At 34.3% G+C, this 18,668-nt stretch overlaps 1 protein-coding gene across 13 annotated transcripts in view; it reads right to left on the reverse strand.

Annotated features, from left to right (window-relative positions):
- Positions 1-18,668, reverse strand: part of LOC306652045 (ubiquitin carboxyl-terminal hydrolase 9X-like) — a 134,702-nt gene that overhangs the window by 16,063 nt on the left and 99,971 nt on the right. For all 13 annotated transcript variants that reach the window (XM_079125100.1, XM_079125105.1, XM_079125103.1 and 10 more), the window contains 3 exons: positions 17,001-17,191; positions 5,267-5,440; positions 738-879 (listed from right to left, as the gene is read on the reverse strand). In XM_079125100.1, coding sequence (XP_078981226.1) covers positions 738-879; positions 5,267-5,440; positions 17,001-17,191 — 507 coding nt within the window. The remainder of the gene's footprint in view (positions 1-737; positions 880-5,266; positions 5,441-17,000; positions 17,192-18,668) is intronic.

The raw sequence follows: 18,668 nt of genomic DNA on the forward strand, positions 1-18,668 counted from the left end.
TACAGGCACCTTGGAGATAAGGCATGAGAGCCAAGAAAAAGACTTACCTGTCATTTATTGTAAAGTATGTTTAAAAACATGTTATCATGTACAACCAGAGGAATGAAAAGCTGTACTCCATTTGTGTACAATGAATTGAAATGCATTCTACTATCATGTACAACTAAATAGAAAACAAAACAAAACAAAAGAAAAACAAACCCCAAAAAACCTCCCAAAATAACATGTTATCATTTATTACACAGTTTCCAAAGGTAAAACTGGTTGATCTGGCTGATAAATGCAAGAAATTGTTGCAACTAGATGAAACTGGTAAAATTTCTGATATTGAAGGGTAACTTGGAATATGAAGGGTTTTCTAGCATCAACTTTATGCTTGAGTTCAAGAGTAATTTATTTCAGAGCAGAGATGGAAAGGATCTATATTAAACTACATAAAAAAAGTGATATTTTCCTCAATATTCTTTTGCTGACACAGTTTTAAAAGAATTATTATACCTAAGTACAGATGCTGCAGTTGTCACATTTTGACGCTGAGGGCTAGGGTAGAGCAGTGGTAAAAACTTGTGTAGCATGTTTGAGGCACCACAGATAAATTAAAAAAATAAAATAAAGGTTCGTTAACAGCTAAAAAAAAAAAGGTAAAAAAAAAAAAAAAATTGAGGTTGAGGACAAGCAACTCTAAAATTTCCCAGTTTTAGAAATGCAAAATTATTTTGAAAACTGAATACACTTACCTTTTTATCACATTTTTCACAGCGATATGCATTTGCACCTTCTAATAAATCTCCTTTGACATACTGTTCCAAAGAATCAAGAAGATTTTGGTGATTTCTAATGTCAATATTCAAAGTTGTAAAAGATTCTTCACACTCATACCTAAAGGTGTTAAGACATAATCAAAAGGATTTATTAAGTGTCTACAGGTTATCTTTAGTTGAGAATTTGATAAAAAAATAACTTTGCAGTATAAAGGTCAATGAATCTATCTATCTATCTATCTATCTATCTATCTATCTATCTATCTATCTATCTATCTATCTATCTATCCGAGAATCGAAACTAGTGGTTAACACATGCTAGGAAAGTGCCTACCACTGAGTTACAATCGTAGCCCTATTATCGGATTCTTTAATGCTTATCTTCATGTTCATAAAATACAAGCTAGAGGGCTGGGCATGTGGCTCAGCTGGCAAAGTACTTACCTTGCATGGGAAGCCCTAGGTTCAATCCCAAGCACAACAAAACAAACCACACCATAGAGATACATCTCTATGCTCCCTTTAAGGAAACTGGAGTTACAAAGTTTGAACTCCCTGCTGATGTGGGATGGAAAGCACATTGCCATCCAGGCCCTCCTGCTCCATGTTCCTCCAGCCTGTGGCTGCCCAGCTGTTTCACTTTCCTGGGAGGTATTCTGGGTTCAATCCCCAGGGATGTGAAAAGTTCCAAGTGATGCTTTGCTTCTGGGAAGTGCACAGATCAGGGTCCCAGCTTAAGGTGTGCTGGACATGAAACACAGGACCTCTGCAAGCTAAGCAGACTATATCCTAGTCACATGGGCACCTGTCTTGATTTTTGTTGTTGACTATAGCACAGAGGACAGATGAAGGTCCTTCTAAAACAAATTGTACACTCCTTCTAATCAGATGTTCCTGAAAGTTTAGATCCTTCCAGATTTTTCTTAGAAGAGGACAAGTTTGAGAAAAGAGACTGTTGTCACCAAATAAGACTGGAAGGTTCTATTAAGATGAAATTTAATTTAATGAGTGAGGTTCTGGGGGAAGATGCTGCTTATGACAAGTGGGAATACTGTATATGGGAGGATGAGGATGAGGATGGAGTCAGAAGAGATAGGATGCTAGAACAGTGGAAGGCAGGTGTAGTTTTTGTAGCTCCAAATTGCCAGAACACATCAGAGGGGCAATGCTGACTTTTGGTCCTATGTTCATGAACCCATGATGTACAACCAGAACACTTGACTTTGTCATTTATAAGTCAGATAAACTTGGTAAACCACTTAACCCGTGATCTTGTAAAAAAAAAAAAGGGCTATATCACAAAGGGGGAAGTCCAATTCTGAGTACAAGAACAAGTTAACTGCACAGAGTCTGTGAATAGAAAATTCCTACAAGAGTGGTGAATTGTTGCTGAAATGGCCTGACAAGTCTCTTGACAGGGTTTTTAGGCATCAAAGGTAAAGTATATAGTACTTATTCAGATGCCAAGCATGGGGATTCTGTCTACCTGGATTAGCAGAATTCAGACTAAACGTGGACACAGCAGAGATGGACAAAGAAGTCCAAAGTGCGGTCTAATTAAGAAAAAGAATCAGAAGAATGCCCCTCCCCATTTCTTTCTATATCCTACGCACTGACTTCACTGAGAGTTGTCAGGTGATGTGAGGAGAAGGAAGGCTTACAGAAGTAAACACAGATTTAGGAATAAATTCTGGCAAGATAGCAGACAAGCCTGGGTGTTGGTGGGGCAGGCAGCAGTGTCAAGTCATGCTGGGATGTCTCTTCTGTAACTATGACAGAAAAGCTGGAAAACCAGGTAACTGGTTTGAATGCAGGGGGTAAAAGAGGTTTTATTAGAATAACAATAAGCATTTGTGGGCAGGGAGAAATCAGATTATAGTAATGTGATGCACAAGGATAGGGACACACTCTGATACAACATTTAGGTGATTTTGTTGTGGTGGTCTGACTGTCATGGAATGCATTGACACAAACCTAGATGGTAGAGGCCATGACTTGATATGTCCTTTTGATGGAATTAAAAAAAGGCATACTTTTTGTTGTTGTTTAAAGCAGATGTATACTCTAAAACAAGCACATGATAAAAAGCATACTGGACACAAACAGAAACACACAAAAGGGATAAGGAAAAATAAGGAAACGGAGGTAGGGGAAAGCTGGTAGACCATTTTGGTTCCATTTACCAGGTGCAATGATGATCTGAAACCAGGTTTGTCTAATCTCATTATTTCCTGTATTCTGTTATATCATCCCTAAAGCAAAAAGGGGGACAGTAAGACACTTGTCTCCGAATGACCCCTTTCTGTTTCCAAAACCTAGGAAAACTAAGAACAAGCCTGGGCTAAAAAGAAAAGACATACATTATTTTGAAGAACACTTCTTGCTTTTATGCACACTAGGAACTACGGCAAGTTAGTGCTATCTGTTAAAAGCGACTTTCTTGCATATACACCAAGACAGTTACTCCTTGGAAGGCTGCTCATACAAACAAACTTAAGTAAGCTAATAGCTGATGATGCCATTGTTTCTGCAGCCTAACAAAAACAAAAAACAAAAACCTTCTCTGACTGGGGTTGGGGACAAAACTGAGGGTATGACTTATATCATAAGGATATGAGTCACCTGTCCAGATAACTGCCACTATACCATGAAGCACAGAGGTGCTGTCAGCCTGTCGCTACTGAACACTTGTTAAAGCAGACAATAATATCTTGTAAATTTTTTCCAATAAATCATATATCTCCCATTCTGTCCCAGGTACGTTCTTTGATTTTCCTGCAACATATCCCACACTGCCTTGGCACAACTGGGCTGTGGACAAGACATCTATTTAAACAGAATTCATGCTAAGGTAAAGACTTATCAAGTTCAGAAAATGATTATTCTAACTTTTTTTTTCTTTGGTACTGGGATTAAACCCAGGGGACTCCTACCACAGAGCTACATCCTCAGTTCTTTTCATGTTTCTTTCCAAACAGTGCCTTACTAAGTTCCTCCACCTGACCTCAAACATGGCATCCTTTTGCTTCAGGCTCCCACTTCACTGGGATTACATGCTAGTGCTACTTTGCTTGGCAATTCTGGACTACTAATAGGGTGAATATTTAAATGTTCTTCGATTTTTGTACAAGAAGATTTTCTAACAATTTCAAACAACATAGTAGTCATCTGCTTCTAGTGTTCTGTACTATATAGTTATAAAAATGAGTCCAGACTAAATAACATGAGAATGAGCCAGCACTCCAAACTCTGGTAATATTTTACAACAATGACTCCATATGATAAATTCAGAATACAAAATGGGTAGAATACCATGAGTAAAGCGCAAGTAGACATATCTAATTCAGTCCCTTACATTTATAAACCTATAATCCAGTTAGGAGAAACAAGACAGAACAAAAAATAAAATCATTTATAAATGATTTATGCAAGTTGCTTTGTGATCAGAAAAGGGAAAAAAAATCTTGAACAAAATATAAATAATTGACAAGACAGTCCAGGAAAATTAAGATATTCTAAAACCACAGTACCCTATAATATAAGACAATTTGGGACTTGTATATAATTCCATAATAGTTTATTAAGAAGTTCAGTTTGTATGTGTACTTTTGAATTTTGGAAGCTTTGACTAAACAGAGTACAGCATTAATTTCCAACTAGCTTTAGAAGATGAATGAAAAACTGAAGATTAATAGAAATAGGTTATCAAGAAGTACATTATCTAAATTATATAAAAAGTTTTCAAAGGACCCTAAGTTGATTAAGTGAGGTGAATATGAGGTGAATACCTATCTTACGAGTAAATGACACTATGAAATGATAAAAAAATTATGTAATATCACCTTTTGCTAAATCAGTTCTTGTCTTCAAAAGGATCTGCTTTACTAAATGTTTGTATTTAACAAAGTTGAGAAAATTTTATATTTTTGGGGGGAAGATGGGGTGGGTACCAAGGATGGAACCTAGGGGTGCTTAACCACATCCCTGACCCTTTTTTGTATTTTCTTTAGAGACAGAGTCTTATTGAGTAGCTTAGGGCCTTCTTAAGTTGCTGAAGATGGCTTTGAACTTGTTATCCTTCTGCCTTCTGCTTCCAAGGTGCTAGGATTATAGGCATGAATCACCATGCTTGTCTGAAATTATTATCTTACTGTAGTATTTTGGTGAGGAAAAAAATTCAAATCAACATTATATTGAGTTCAAGTTTTGAAGTAAAACATTCAAATGACAGGTATCCATTAATGACTTTTTTGAACTAAGCCAAGCTCTTCCTTTTTATCAGGAAACTGAATTTTATTTTTAACTGATCAAAACCAAAATATAGTGCTGCTGACTTAAAGATTTGATAGGAAAACATATCTAATGTATTTCATGAACAAGAACTGATTTGAAAATGCATTTAGCAATATTTAGTGTACTCAGCTTTCCAAACTGCAAGTGAAAATTTTATCTTCCCTATTTTAAAAAGACCAATATAAAGCATATATTAAAAACATAGCACTTACCTATGTGGACAGCCTTGGCAAATTTTCTGATCAGCAAATGAACCTCCTAGGACTTTACTCAACATAGCTGGATGTCCTAAGGCTTTTAAAGCTTCATCTAAACTATCTACCAAAGAATTAAAAAATTCTAAGGCATCATGTTGCTCACGGAGATTAACAGGTTCACCCCAAAGCCTAATAAACAAACAGAATGAAACAAGTAATAACGAATTTCAGAATTTTATTTTCAGAACAAAAATAAAAATGACAGAAATAAAATCTTAAAATTTTATTCCTTTTACATAGGAATATAAAATAAACTAATGCACTTTTTATGATAATGATATCTGAAATGAAGTTCATGGCAAATATATTGCAGTCAATGAATTACTGTAAAACTTTTGGTGTAACCAAGATTGATGATAGAATGTTTGTTTTATGAAATAAAATATAGTCATGCATTTTTAAATTGAAGTAATGCCATTTCCAATATATGATACTAGAATTATTTTTCTCACAATTAATTTTTTTTGAGTGATAACATAAAATGGTCATACCACTTCATTCCTAAAGCACTTTTTTCAAGTGAAAACAGAAAAAGGCTCACTGTTTTATTAGAGTAAATATATTTTTATTACTGAGTGGTCCTAAAATTCATGTGAACCAGTTATGAGAAAATTTAGCATCAACTATGTGAACTCAAAATGAGAACAGAGCTGGGTTTTGGTGGCACATGCTTGGGATCCCAGCTGTTCAGAAGGTTTACAAGTTTGAGGTCTGTCATGGCAACTTAATGAGACCCTGTCTTGAGTGCCCATGGGTTCAGTTTCCTAGTGACACCAAAATAATCACCGCCACTACCAAAATGAGGTTACTGTGAAAGAGTACCTACCTTAACATTATAAAGTACCACACACTAAAGAATATATTATTTTTAGCAAATACATAGCAATTTTTTGAATTTATTATTGAGTTGCATTATCTTTATTCTGTAGCCTGGTGGTGAATTTTTACAATTTAAAAAAGTTTAATAAACTAAAAATTAACTCTAAATTTATATAGACTAATTTACCATTCTTGTGGGGAATGGGATGTGAGTTTTACAATGGTAGAAGTTATTCAACTAGTACCACAAGATACCAGCCATCCATAAGTTCTAGAATTTCCTAATACTAGCTTTTGTAGTCAGATACTTCTATCATTAATTTCTGGCAATCTCTTATTTGTTGTCCAGATAAATAGCCTTATCCAAAAAATTATGGGATATAATTAAGGCAAATATAGCTTACAATGCTCCAGTAATTAAGACATCATGGCATTCATCAAACGAAGAGGCAGAATAATCAACAGGAAACTAATTTTCATTGTTACATGTTGGGGTATGATGACTATTCAGAGGAAAATACAGAGTATTTGCAAAACATGATCTGAGATAGCTGATTGTTCACAGTAAAAAGAAATCTCAACATACACCTTATACAATGTTTTTGCAAAATACTGTTTTCAATTTTTAGTCAGTGGTTTTTGAGTTTTTTTTTTTTTTTCCCACTTCTCCCACTTTCCTGGGAACCTGTTTACATTAGACCATTCAACATCACCTCACAACTCAGGGACACTCTTTTCATGTTCATAATTCACTTTTTTTAAAAATTTTATTTTGTAATGGATAGTTTCAATGAGTCTTTATTTCTGCAATGTTCAGTATATTTTTCACTTTGACTCAAAATGTCCAGAGAATGATTTGCTTTTACCTTCCTCATCTTTAACTTTTAAACAAATGGAATATCATTATAAAAAAAATTCTAGAAGGCTGATGTGAGTCAATTTTAGATCAGTTCTGTATGTTTGTTTTCTTCATTGTGATCTTCATTGTGATCATGAGTTCCTATATCTTCATGACTGATAATCTTTGGATACCAAAGTTTGAAATTTACCTTTTCTGATACTGAATAGTCTATATTCCTTTTCTTTTTTTTTTTTTTTTTTTTTGCGGTGCTGGGGATTGAACCCAGGGTCTTCCAACTGAGCTATCTCCCCCGCCCCCTCTATATTCTTATAAGCCTTCTTTCCAGGAACACTGACACATTTCCAGCTATGTGGAAACGAAAGCTAGGACGACTGTGCTTCAAACCGGGAGTTTTGAGAACAGTTATAGACAGCCTAGTGAGATTGTTTCAAATAAAACCTAAATAGAAACCTCCCAAAACTCAAACTAAGACTTCCTGAGTTGGATCTGAGATGTAGCTCCTTTTTTCAGATCACACTTTTGTCATTTTTAAGGGTTTCCAAACCACTGTTCCCTCTCTTTCATGTAGTTCTTTTCCTACCACAGACTGTTTTTAGTTCTCTCCAGAATATGCAATGGAAAATAAAGCTTACTTATCTACGTAGTTCTCTTATGTGTTACCATAAAAAATACTTTTTATCTTTCTGAACTCTCTGCAATCTTTCCTGAAGTAAGTAATTTTACAAGCTTCTCTCCATCTCAATGTTCTACCAATACACAGTAGCCTAAATTTTTTCCCCAAGTAAGTAGCATGCTATTGGAGGACTCATTTGTTTCCTATCTCACAGATGTTAGTTCCCCCCCGACTTGCCCCCCCCCCCCTTTTTTTGATGGACTGGATCATAAGGTCATAGTTTACTTGCAGTTTTGAGCATTTGCAAATTTTGGTATCTAAAGGCTCCTAGAATCAATTCCCCACAGATATTCAGGGACAACTGAACATTTTTTTTTTTTTTTTTAAATCAGTGTCCCCACTGGCAGATTCTTGCAAAACTATTTACGTACTGTAATACCAGGATCAGCACTGATACTGGTGTAAGCTTCAATCACATTCAGATTTCTTGAGTCTTATCTATGCTGATTTCTGAGTATGTGCTTGTAAACAAAATATGTTTTGTTTCTATTATGACAGTGAAGATATAGAACATTTACAGTATCATCAGCATCTATGAAGTTTTACATCTATACCCATTTATCTGTTGTCCCAACCTAAGCCTGGCAAGTACTAATCTGTGCTCCAATTATAAGATTTTTTCATTTAAAAAATGAATCTTGTTCTTTCTTTTTCAAAAGAACATAATCTTTATGGGGTTGGCAATTTTCAGGGTTGTGCAAGTTTGTTTAATTATTGACCTATGTAAAATCACAGTAGCTGTATACAGTTTGGGATTATTATGACTAGACTTTTTTGTTTTCTCTAGCATCACTGTTCATGGCTGCAGTAGTTGCACTAGATCGATTTTATAAGGAGAGCCAAACTACTTTTCAGAACTGCACTATTAAAACATGGAGCAGTACTATATAAAATAGCTGTACTATTTTACATTCAAGACAGAAATGTATACGTGATATATTTTCTCTCTATCCTAGGCAGGACTTGGTGACATAACTCCCCCTGGCCTTCTATTTAATTAATGTGTGTTGATATGCTAAAATTTCTACACCACCCAATTAAAACTGCTATCTTAAAAACACGAGTCCTATTTTTTCTAATCTGACAACTCTAATTTAAGTGGAGCAATGTAGATTCTATATTACTAATATTACTTGTATTACTCTTTAAATAATTATTTCACAAATTATTTATACATTTCAATTTACTATGTGTAGTTAATACTTTGTCACTTCAGGTAAAACAAAGACTCAGTCTTATTTATAATAATAGCCTTTACTTTTTTTGTGTGTGTGGCGCTGGGGATTAGAACGCAGGGCCTTATGCATGTGAGGTGAGCACTTTACCAACTGAGCTATATCCCCAGTCCAATAGCCTTTTTTTTTTTTTTTTTTTTTTTTTTTTTTTTTTTTTTTTACGGTGCTGGGGATTGAACCCAGGGCCTTGGGCTTGCAAGGCAAGCACTCTATCAACTGAGTTATATCTCCAGCTCCAGCCTTTACTTTTGGGTGTAATTGCCAAAGAAATTACATCTGACACATTGAATGACCCCTTATGTGTTATTTTTAGTTTCAACATTTGCACAAATAAGGAATAAAAGAAAAAGAAATTAGAATAGGGAGAAAAGAAAGGGTATATTCCTGATATTTCCCATTTCTATTATATTTTTCATTTTGCAATTCCAAATAGTACAATTCCCTCTTTGTCAGAACTTTCGTTAGAATTTCTGTATCAGGTTTTCTCAAGAATAATGTTTTCACAAATTTCCTTTCATTTAAGAATGAATTTCCCCTAACCGTTTGAAAGATATATTGGGCAGAGAACACGGAGCTTTCTGTTTTTTAATTTGTTGCCTGCTCTTTTGGTGTAATCCAAGAAATCATTACCAAATCTAATGTCATGACTTTTCTTCTATTCTTTTTTCTAAATATCTTAATAATTTCTCCCTATGGTTAGATATTTGATGCTTTATGGGTTGATATCTGGAGATGGTCTAAAGTTCTAATTATAAAGGTCAAAGACAAAGTTTTTGTTTTAGGTTAGATACTCAAGAATGATCACTTTCACCACTTTTTAAAATATAGTATAAAGATCAAGTGGGGTTCATCCCTGGAATGCAAGGATGGTTTAACATCCGTAAATCAATAAATGTAATCCATCATAGCAAAAGACTTAAGGATAAGAATCATACGGTTATTTCAACTGAACGCAGAAAAAGCGTTCAACAAAATACAACACCCCTTTATGCTGAAAACACTAGAAAAAATAGGGATAGTAGGAACATACCTGAATGTTGTAAAGGCTATTTATGCTAGAGCCCATGGCCAACATCATTCTTGTTTTGATTTTTTGTTTTTTTGTGGTGCTGGGAATCGAACCCAGGGCCTTGTGCTTGCAAGGCAAGCACTCTACCAACTGAGCTATCTCCCCAACCCCCAAACATCATTATTAATGGAGAAAAACTGAAAGCATTCCCTTTAAAAATGGGAACAAGACAGGGATGTCCTCTTTCACCACTTCTATTCAACATTGTTCTTGAAATACTAGCCGGAGCAATTAGACTACAGAAATTAAAGGGATATGAATAGGAAAAGAGGAACTTAAGCTGTCACTATTTACTGATGACATGATTCTATATTTAGAGGATCCAAAAAACTACTCCAGAAATCTTTTAGACCTCATCAGTGAATTCAGCCAAACAGCAGGCTATAAAAACAACACACATAAATCTAAAGCATTTTTATACACAAGTGATGAAACATCTGAAAGGGAAATGAGGAAAAACTCCATTTGTAATAGCCTCAAAAAAACAAAACAAAACAAAAAACAAACAAACGAACTTGGGAATCAATCTTACCAAAGAGGAAAAAGATCTCTACAATGGAAACTACAAAACATTGAAGAAAGAAATTGAGGAAGACCTTAGAAGATGGAAAGATCTTCCATGTTCTTGTATAGGCAGAATTAATAATGTCAGAATGGTCATACTACCAAAAGTGCTATACAGATTCAATGCAATTCCAATTTCAATTAAAGTCCCAATGATGTACCTTACAGAAATAGAGCAAGTAATCATGAAATTCATCTGGAAGAATAAGAAACCCAGAATAGCTAAAGCAATCCTTAGCAGAAAGAGTGAAGCAGAGGGTATTGCAATACCAGAACTTCAACTATACTACAAAGCAATAGTAACAAAAATGGCATGGTATTGGCACCAAAATAGACAGGTAGTTCAACGGTACAGAATAGAGGACACGGACACAAACCCAAATAAATACAATTTTCTCATATCAGACAAAGGTGCCAAAAATATTCAATGGAGAAAAGATAGCCTCTTCAACAAATGGTGCTGGGAAAATTGGAAATCCATATGTAGCAGAATTAAACTAAACCCCTCTCTCTCACTCTGAACAAAACTCAATTTAAAATGGATCAAGGACCTTGGAATCACACCAGAGACCCTGCATCTTACAGAAGAAAACGTAGGTCCAAATCTTCAACATATCAGCTTAGGATCCAGACTTCCTTAACATGACTCCCACTGCACAAGAAATAAAAGCAAGAATCAATAACTGAGATAGATTCAAACTAAAAAGCTTTCTCTCAGCAAAGAAAACTATCAGCAATGTGAAGAGAGAACTTACACAATGGGAGAAAATCTTTGCCACTCATACTTCAGATAGAGCACTAATTTCCAGAATATATAAAGATCTCAAAAAACTCTACACCAATACAAATAATCCAATCAACAAATGGGCTAAGGAAATGAATAGACACTTCACAGAAAAGAAGATCTACAAGCAATCAACAGATATATGAAAAAATGTTCAACATCTCTAGTAATAAGAGAAACACAAATCGAAACTATCCTAAGATTCCATCTCACCCCAATTAGAATAGTGATTATCAAGAATACAAGCAACAACAGGTGTTGGCGAGGATGTGGGGAAATGGTACACTCATACACTGCAGGTGGGGTTGCAAATTAGTGCAGCCATTCTGGAAAGCAGTGTGGAGATTCCTCAGAAAGCTTGGAATGGAACCACAATTTGACCCAGCTATTGCAGTCCTTGGCCTAAACCCAAAGGACTTAAAATCAGCATACTACAGGGATACAGCCACATCAATGTTCATAGCTGCTCAATTCACAATAGCCAGACTGTGGAACCAACCTACATGTCCTTCAATTGATGAATGGATAAAGAAACTGGATACATAAACAATGGAATATTACTCAGCTATAAAAAAATAATAAAATTATGGCATTTGCCGGCAAATGGATGAAATTGGAGAGTATCATGCTAAGTTAGATAAGCCAACCTCCAAAACCAAATGATCTCTCTGATAAGCGAATGATGACACATATTGGGGGGGTAGGAGGGGGGCAAGAATGGAGGGAGGAGGGACTGTATAGAGGGAAAAGAGAGGTGGGAGGGGTGCTGGGAAGAAAAAAATAACGGAATGAATCAAACACCATTACCCTATGTAAATGGATGATTACACAAATGGTATGCCTTTACTTCATGTACAAACAGAAACAACATGTATCCCATTTGTTTACAATAAAAATAAATTAAAAACCAAACCAAACCAAAACAAAACAACACAGTATGGAAAGTTTTACAAAACAAAACAAGAAAGAAACAGCCAAATGGGATATCTTAATAATAACAATTCAGTGAAGTTACACAAAATCAACACACAAAACTCAGTATAGGGGTTTGAAGGAGTTACTAATGTATACAGAAATTTAATTCAGGAAGATGAATGAGTTCTACAATTAGTGATATAAAGGTATGTAATGCTACTGAAATGGATTAACCTAAAATGGTAAATTTTATATAAAATATATTTTACCACAATAAAAGGAAATAATGGAACAGAGTAGAAAGATGGTAAAGGACTTCCTCGATGTTTTAAACCTCTATGCATCACAGATATCACCATGATACTGAAAAGAATATCTGTAATAAATGACAATTATTTCTAAGTGCTTCATCTCTAAGGGTCTAGTATCATAAATATAGAGAATACATATATAAGAAGTCATAATTAACAAATTAACAAAAACGAAAAACAAACTGGGAACAAATACTTGAATAGGAAGTTCCTCAAAAAAGCAACCAACTGCTAATAAATGGGAAAAATGTTCAACAGAATCATTCATTAGGAAAATGCCAACAAATCTTTAAGGTGATAAATTTCACACACTAAGATGGCTATAATTAAAATATAATGGGCTGGGGATATAGCTCAGTTGGTAGAGTGCTTGCCTTGCAAACACAAGGCCCTCGGTTCAAATCCCCAGCACCGCAAAAAAAACAAAAAACAAACAAACAAAAAAAAAAAAAAACAAAAAAACAAACAGCTGATGGTGTGGATATAGAGAAATCATATCCTTCATAACTTGATGTTCAAGTAAAATCCTACAGGGGAAGTGCAAACCAATTGATTCATCCCTCCAAAAATTATACATAGGACGATCACATGACCCAGCAATTACATTCTGAAGTATACAGAACAAAATATACACATATAGAATTGTATATGAATGGTCACATCATTCTACAAATAAATTGGTGGATAAAATGTGTCATAGTCACACATAATGGAGTACGATTCAACCATAAAACAAAGTTCTAGTTGAGCTACAACATAGATGAACCTTAACTACACTTAAATAGTAGAAGACGACAATATATGTTATCTGGTTAAGTTTACAGAAATTACACCAAACAGGCAAATCCACACAGAAAGGTAAATTTTTTTTTTTTTTTTTGCCAGAACTTGAAGAAGGGGAGGCTGGAGAATGACTTTTCAGTGGGTATGGAACTTCCAATTTGAATGCTAAAATGTTCTGGAATTAGATAGTGACTGAACAAATATCTGGAGTATACTACAAGCCAACAAATGTCACTTTTAAATAGTTACAAAGGTGAATTTTGTTATATGAACTTTATAACAGAAGAAAAATACATTAAGAACAAATTGTATTTTGAGTATAGGTAATAGAAAATTCAAGATAAATTCCAAGCCCCACCATATGTGGAGGGAAAGTCTGAGAAAACAAAATCAACTTGTGTAAATATAATTCATAATTTAGTACATTTAAATAAAAATACCTATTATCCATTATAGATATACCAATATATATACACATACATGTATGGGTTTGGCTCTCCAATTATAATGTGTATAATTTATTTGCAAAGAACTTTTTTCTTTTTCTACAAAGACACATAATGAGGAGTCACTGCACTATACATATCTGATTTTCACCTCAAAAGAAATTTACGTGATACCTAATACATTTAAGCTGTGACTAGGACAGATGGCAGCTCAAAAGTTGAAATATTCCTTGTCTTACCCAATCCTGGGGTACATGGGAGGATCCTGTTAAAAAAAACTCTGAAAAGTTTTATGAAGGATTATAGTCTTTTTCTATATTTTAAAAGAAAGTCATATGGTTGTGCTTCAGTGTTTTAGCACTATGATATGTTTTAGCACTACAGATCACAGGAACTGATAAAATGAGTATAACAAAGAAAACAAGGTCAATATAAAATATAATCCCCACCTTCACTTTAGTTGTCACTTTTTTTCCTTGGTACTGGGAATTGAACTCAGAGGCACTTAACCACTGAACCACACTCACAGTTCTTTTTCTGATATTTTATAGAGACAGGGTCTCACTGAGTTAATTAGTGCCTTGCCATTGCTGAGGCTGAACTATGATCTTGCTTCAGCCTCCTGAGCTGCTGGGACTATAGGTGTGTGTCATCATGCCTGGGTTACAAGGTCACTTTTTTTTTTTTTTTTTTTAGATGTTGATAGACCTTTATTTTTATTTTATTTTTTATTTATATGCAGTGCTGAGAATTGAACCCAGTGCCTCACATATGTTAAGTAAGTGCTTTCTACCAGTGAGCCACAACCCCAGGCCCTTACTGGTCACATTGAAGGGTGCTAGGGAGCTATGGGATTACTTTATAAACCTGTAAAATAAAAGGGAAGAGGTTTTTTTTCAAATAAATCTGTACCTTAGGGTAATTAATTACTGAGGACAAACTTTTCTTCAGAAATCTGTGACAGCTAATAAAATTAAAATTGTATAATTTTGCAATCTCAATGAAGATAGTGACTTGACCAAAGGTCACTCTTAATGTCACAAGAGAAAAATGAAGATGTTTTTTATTTTCTAATGGAAGTTAAGATCACGACCTATTAAAAGTAGTCTAACCCAAGAGAATAAAAAGGGAGAATAAAATCATACACAGATATGATCGAGCTTCTTGATTATATTTTAGCAAACTATACCCTTGGAGTCAAATTGAGCTACTGTCTCTGTATTCTTTGAGGCCTACGAATAGTTTTATAAATCTTAAAATGTTAGTGTGGTCATTTTGATAGTAATTCAGCCCATCCCAGAACAGGGCATCTTTCCATTTTCTGAGATCTTCAATTTCTTTCTTTAGTGTTCTGTAGTTTTCACTATAGATGTATTTCATCAGTTTTGTTATATTGATCTCTAAGTATTTTATTATTTATTTATTTATCGAGGTACTGGGGATTGAACCCAGGGGCACTTAACCACCGAGCCACATACCCAGCCCTTAAGACAGGGTCTTGCTGAATTGTTTAGAGCCTCACTAATTTGCTGAAGCTGGCTTTGAATTCTCTATTTTCCTGCTTACCCCAGTTGGGATTACACCGAGTGCCACTGCTCCACTGCACCTGGTGTATTTTACATTTTTGAGATTACTGTGAATGGGATAGTTTTTCTAATTTCTCTTAGCTGATTCATCATTGGTGTACAGGAGCACAATTAATTTATAGGTGTTAATTTTATATCCTGTTACTTTGCTAAATTTATTTATGAGTTTCAGAAGTATTCTAGTGAAGTTTTTGGGATCCAACAAAAATATAGGATAATGCTCAAAATAGGGACAATTTGAGCTCTTGTTTTCCTATTTGTACCCCTTTAATTTTTTTCTTTTGCCTAACTGCTCTATTATCATATATAACTAAATGCACAAACAATAACAACGAAATAATGGTTGGGAAAAAATCCAGATAAGAGTATTCCATGATACGTGAAAATTACATGAAACTCAAATTTCAATGATTATGAGTAAATTTTACTGAACAGTTAAGCAGCTGTACCAGATCATATTGTCTGCAAACCTGTGAAATAGAGGAAGCATTTCAAAACACCATAGGAATGTAATCTTGGAAAGACAGTGTAATACTTTGCACACTGATAGTTGCAAAAGCAAAGACAGAAACAAAGGTGAAATTAAAAAAAACCAACTCAACCTCTGAAAATGAAAGGACAGACCTCTGTTACAAAAGACTCAAAAGTTGGTGCGGTGGTGCAGACCTGTAATCCCAGTGGCTTGGAGGGCTGAGGCAGGAGGCTCTGGAGTTCAAAGCCAGCCTCAGCCAATGAGAGGTGCTATGCAACTCACTGAGACCCTGTCTCTAAATAAAACATACAAAATAGGGCTGGGGATGAGGCTTATTGGTTGAGTGCCCTGAGTTCAATCCCCAATCCCTATCCTCCCTTCCCCCAAAAAGAAGACATAAAAAGTAGTAGCTAACAAACCCTAATGATTTTTTTAAAAAAAATTAACTATGGAAAAAATTAAAGAACTGGATGAATTTCAGCTCTAGGATGTTTAGTGGTATTAAGGAGTTTTATTTAGATGTGAAATTAATGTCATGGTAATGCTTATCAGAAAACCACAGACAGCAGAATTTTAAGTTCGAGGACAGCCTCAGCAACTCAGCAAGACCCTACCTCAAAATATAAAATCAAAATAAAAAATAAAAAGGACAGGCTGGGATGTAGCTCAGTGGCAAAACATCTGCCTTGCATTCACAAAGCCCTGGGTTCAATTCTCAGATCCAAAAGACGAAAGAAGGCCCTGCAACACATACAAAAATAAAAAAGGGCGGGGGATGTTCCCCGAGTTCATTCCCCAGTACCAAAACAAAACAAACCAAAAACAAATAAATGACAATCTACCCATAAAATATATTTGATATTTGCTTCAATTCAGAACTGTTAGATTAAGAAGATAGTTTATATTTTAGTATTTCACTCATATAACTTAAAATTTTACAGCATCAAAACGGAGTGATATTTTAAGAGAGTAAAGAATACTGGTTTTTTCTTTAGTGTAACAATTTTTACATCTTAGAACTGGGACAATAATAAGGAAAAAATGTCTAAAAAGTACAGCTAGAGGACACTAAACATTAAATAAATATATGTTCTACTCTATCTTTTAGAAGTTTAAAGTGAGTACATTGAAGAATTTATAAAACTTAGGGATCATTCAGCCATAATTTACCTGAACTGTTTCCAAAATCCTCTGGGGACATAGTATTGTAGTTGGGAAGCAGCCAAATGACCAAAGATGACCTGAAGGTGTCGTAAGACACCAATATTATATTCTTTCCTATCTTCTGTCTTTCTTAATGCTGGTTTGTCTTCAAACTGATGAGGATATCCAAATACATCATCTCGAGGATCAACATTATTCTAAAGACCAAAATACATCACTGATGAGCTAATTTAACTTTAAAAGTAAAGGAATAAGTTGCAACAAATACCAAATATGAGTGATTTGCTTTATTTTGTATTTCTTATTTATAAATCATTTAATTGTCAATTTAGAGAATTAGTGTTTATTTCATAATCAAAAAAGATTTTATAGGTGAGTTAGAAAAGAAGAATATAATAATATTGAACATTAATTGAAGGAGTGAAGTTTGTTCAAGTAGATTAGATTAGAAAGTAAGTGCATTGCCTTGAATAACTTTTGGGAAATAAACTACTCAATATTTTTACAATTCAGTGTCTCCTTATGAGAATAATACATTCTTCATGGTTAGTAAGAGGTAATTTAGGTGACATGACCAGAATTATTAACACTCAATAAATATAACCATTAAGAATTGTGGTAGGAATAACAGAATGAACAGTAGTTCTAAAGGTCATAATCTCATTGTCACTAAAGAGTAAAATTTAGGGGATGGGGTGGTGGCTCAGTGCTAGAGTGCTTGCCTAGTAACTTCTGAGGCCCTGGGTTCCATCCTCAGTACCACATAAATAAATAAATAACATAAAGGTATTGTGACCACCTACAACAACAACAACAACAACAAAAAGTAGAATTTAGTTGTTTTAGAGATGTCTGAAGATCTTTCTGTATTCTGTTTGAAGAATAGTTCCTTCTCTTGAGAAGTTCATAGTTTGGGAATTAGTATTTTAAACAACCATACTGAAGTAAAAGGCAGATAATATAAAGCACAGGGCAGTAAGATGCAAAAGTGGATGCCTAATATGAAATTTTATTGCTTTTGTTTGCCTGCTTTATTTTTCTCAGTACGATAAGCCATCTTTACATTTATACAACACTTTAGTGGTAACAAGTTATATAAAACCAAATTCCATTAGTGTGGTTCTTTTTTAGGTTTGTGTACCCTACAGATTCTAAAAGAGTAATCAACCTTAATGCTGGTATGGTATGCTTTATTAGATTTTTGAAGAATGAATGATTCAGAAACTCCCTAAATGATGGACTATTACTTGACAAATGATTTCTGACTACTAAAGGAAAAAGTTTAGGAATGTGGAAAGAAACATTATCACTATTGTCATATTTTGACTCATACTTAGTTTTTATCATTAAGTATGAAAGAAAAAGTAAGTTAATTTGTTTCCATAATTCACATATTTAATGATGATGTCACAGTAGATATACTCTGATATGCCTCTAAAACTTAACTTTTTTCTGCTTTATCTACATTGAAAACTTTGTGTAGGCAGCCTGATTAGAAAAGACAGAATATACCTTAAAAATTGAAAAAGAATGAAAATATAATTACTTAAAAAAATAATTTTACAAACACTTGAGTTATCTTTATCATGAGACAAAAACATGGTTATATTAACTGTGCATGCTTGACATACAAACAGAAAACTGACAAAAATTGCTAATTGTGGAGTTTCAAAT

The sequence above is a fragment of the Sciurus vulgaris genome (assembly GCF_902686455.1).
Source record: "Sciurus vulgaris genome assembly, chromosome: Y".
NCBI classification, from domain to species: domain Eukaryota; kingdom Metazoa; phylum Chordata; class Mammalia; order Rodentia; family Sciuridae; genus Sciurus; species Sciurus vulgaris.